At 58.5% G+C, this 3517-nt stretch overlaps 1 protein-coding gene across 2 annotated transcripts in view; it reads left to right on the forward strand.

The window, feature by feature from the left end:
• The window catches only part of ESRRB (estrogen related receptor beta), a 166903-nt gene that overhangs the window by 149258 nt on the left and 14128 nt on the right, over nucleotides 1-3517 (forward strand). For both annotated transcript variants that reach the window (XM_006778814.2, XM_006778813.2), the window contains exons 4-5: nucleotides 957-1067; nucleotides 1589-1750. In XM_006778814.2, the coding sequence (XP_006778877.1) occupies nucleotides 957-1067; nucleotides 1589-1750 (273 nt within the window). The remainder of the gene's footprint in view (nucleotides 1-956; nucleotides 1068-1588; nucleotides 1751-3517) is intronic.

Here is a 3517-nt window from a genome sequence, read left to right on the forward strand (position 1 = left end):
GAAAGGCCCGCTCTTCTGTTTTCTGTGTTCGCTTCCACTTTGGAGCTGACGTGGTGGGTCCCACCCATCCTTTCGGGTCAGGCCACGCAGGGGGTGGCCAGTCAGAGCTGTGTGCCCTGGGATGAGGTGCCCTCGCCCGGCCTGCCCACTCTGCTGGCTGGTGAGGGTGTCAGATGGTACAACGTGTCTGTCTAGACAGCAGGAGCAGGGGGAGGGGCAGGTTTCCTCTGAAAACCAGGGACCCAGTGACAATACGGATCTCTCCGGGATGGGGCCTCACTCCTGGAAATGCGTGTCAGTATGAGCGGCCACGCTGCTTCTGCACCTGCTGCTGAGATAGCTCTAGGCATGGGTTTCCCAGATGTGGGCGGGGCCACCTGCTTCCGCATCCTGCGGAGACTTTGTGTAGATGACGAACTCGAGACCTCTGGCCTAGAGTTTCTGAGGGTGGGATCCGGAAATTGACATCGGCAGGGAAGGTCCACCCCGATGCTGCTTAGGTGAAAAGTTTGAAAACCCTTGTTTTAACTCTTCTGAGGCACTTGCCAGTGGCAGGTACCCCTTCCCTCGCTTGGCAAGCTGACTCTCCCCTCCCCGGATTCACAGCAGGCCTGCAGCGGCCCGTCTTCTTTCCCCAGCATGAGGAGGAGCTGTTGTTGCTCGTTCCCTTTCAGAAGCAGACAGACTCAGGAGCCGAAGGTTGCTTGGGATGGATTTCAAGAGGATGCTGAATCCGTAGAGGCAGGACCGGGCCCGGGCAACTGGAATGGGCCATTACTGTAGAAAATTCTTTCGGGATTGTCCAGCCACCTGGCCTGAGGCTGGCCATCAGCAGCTGTCAGAGGCCATCAGGGTGTGGCCCTGAAGGACTCAGCCAGGACTGGAATCCCAGTCAGCGCCGACAGCCCTGGTGATGTCGAACAACTCCTGAGCCTTCCTGCCCTTCCTCCCAACAGGTGTGCGTCTTGACCGAGTGCGTGGAGGCCGCCAGAAATACAAGCGACGGCTGGACGCGGAGAACAGCCCGTACCTGAGCTTACAGATTTCCCCACCTGCTAAAAAGCCATGTGAGTGCCAGGGCCGTCCATGCCCCTTCTGCCAGCAGCATCTGTACTGGCACATCTGACATCCCTTGGGGACATGCCACCTTCCCAGTGCTGGGTTATGGGACACTGTGGATCGGGGGGGGGGGGGGGGGGGGTCTGTGCCTGGCAGTGGTGCCAGGTGCTTCAGAATGAGACCGTATTCAGAAGGCCTTTCCCCATGGGGTGCCCCAGAACGTGGCTCCAAATGCAGCGTGGTCCCGAGGGGCCTGGGCTCCAGCATCCAGAACGTGCCCCTCTAGCCGCCCACACGCAGCGGGCTCTTCTTGGGAGAACTCACCAGGCAGCTTCCCTGGAGGCTCTTTCTCAGCAACCTGAGTCGCCATGGCCAGCAGCCCTGTGGAGTCAGGAAGGGAGGGACGATTACAGCCATGTTTGACCTTCCCGGGCTCCTCATACCTGACTTGTCTTCCGACCCCTCCCGGCCTCCACCCCGGCCCCGTTCCTCGTGCCAGCCATTTACTTCCCTCCTTTGGTCTCTGCAGTGACCAAGATCGTCTCCTACCTGCTGGTGGCTGAGCCAAACAAGCTCTATGCCAGGCCTCCCCCCGGCATGCCTGAGGGCGACATCAAGGCCCTGACCACTCTCTGTGACCTGGCGGACCAAGAGCTCGTGGTCATCATCGGCTGGGCCAAGCACATCCCAGGTGAGTCCCATAGGGGCAGGGAGAGAGTGCACGCAGGGGCCCCGGCTGCTCTCCCCACGGCCGGCCTCAGGAGCCCCGTGACACCTTGGCAAGCCTGTTTGCCTCTGGTTTCTTTGTCTCTCCCTGTGGGAGTGGAGGTGTGTCTGTGTTTGGAAGGTCCCGTAATGTCCCTAAACCTCTGGGGGCTCCTCAGAACTGGTTATCATTCTAAAGGGGTTATGATTGCATCTACAAGGGGTGATATTCAAAGGGCAAGTTCTTTGAATCCTCGTAGACCTTATTGGAAACATGCTGGAAAACAAGGCAGGAGAGGGATCCGCTCTCTAGCTCCGTTAGGGGCCGGTGGAGTGGAACGGCTAAGAACATGGCTTGGGAATCAGATGGGGATTGAAATTCTGGGCCTGCAGCTTACTAGCTGAGTAACCCTGGGCGGCTCCAGCTGCCTCTCCATGGGACTTACCTCCCACGTGGGCTGCGTCGTGAGGCTGACATGTGGCCATGCGTGTGCACACGAGGCACATGCTAACGTCAGCTGCACGCTCACTGTTGCCAGCAGGGAGGCCTGTCTCCTTGTCTGGGTTCTGTGACTTTGTGATCATTTCTGGCCTGGGAAATACGTGTAACGGACATGCTTCAGACGATACGGACTTTTCTTCATTGCGTGTGGCCCCCGACCCCTTGTTCAGCTTTCCTTGCTCTGGATAAATGGTGGGGGCTGGTTTTTTATTTTGTTTCTGTAGACACTGGCACCCACATATTTTGTATGACCTACACGGTGGGGACCTTGCTGAAGTCTGTGCAGTGTATCCCTTTAAGGTTCTAACACACTCGCTCGTCGTGCGGTGGGGACAGCCTATTGTCCTCTGGCGCTGGCTCTCCTGGACTTGGATCCTCGCTCTCCATGTGGCACGGGGCCCCTCATCTTGCCTGCAGGTCCTTTTTCTGTTTGCTTGTCACGAGCTCTGAGTGATGAATACGCTTACATGCTGATGTAGCAAAGGTGTCCTGGCCTTGAGATGCCGGGACCCACGGTTGATGGGGCGAGTGAAAAGGTCTTCATGGGAGTCGTGTGCACAGCTTACAGGGAGGTCCCTCCCCACAGGCGGGGGCTGGCGGGGAGCCCTGTGGCTCAGAGGGGATGCCGGTGCCATTTAGCCGGCAGATGCCTACAATCCCCACTTCGGGACTCCCTGTGGCCCGAGGTATATTTTGACTCAGGGGTGGGCTCGCTGGGGATCTGGACTGGAGCGCCCTCACTAAGGAGCTCAGCCTCTTGGGATTACACACTCAGTGGTTTTGAATCTGCCCTGTGCTGGTTCAGCACAGATGTGGGGTCAGGCCACTGCTTAAGACACCTCAGCCTGGATTGCTCCACTAACCCAGGGCCAAATCGGGCACAGCTCCCCTGCACCCCTCCCCATCAGTCACTCCTCTTCCGGGTTGAGCAGATATAGTACCCAAGCGATGGCTCAGGAGTGGCTCCTGGTGGTCCTCCGGTCCATTGCTTCCCTCTCCTACCACCCAGCCCTGCACCACCTCCCAGAGGGTAGGGTAGAGCTAGGAAGCACTCTCTCCCCTGCACCCATTTCTTCCAGTCTGTCCTATCATCCCAGCGCTGTCTCCTGTCTGTGCCCAACCGACAGGGCAGTGGGCAGAGCAGAATGGTTCCTGGGGATACAGACCCTGGATTCAGGCAGACCTGGGTTCTGATCCCAAGCTGCCCTTTCTGGTATTACAAGAACTCCTTCCCTCCCTCCCTCCCTCCCT

The sequence above is a fragment of the Myotis davidii genome, unplaced genomic scaffold (genome assembly GCF_000327345.1).
Source record: "Myotis davidii unplaced genomic scaffold, ASM32734v1 scaffold309, whole genome shotgun sequence".
In the NCBI taxonomy this organism is placed as follows: domain Eukaryota; kingdom Metazoa; phylum Chordata; class Mammalia; order Chiroptera; family Vespertilionidae; genus Myotis; species Myotis davidii.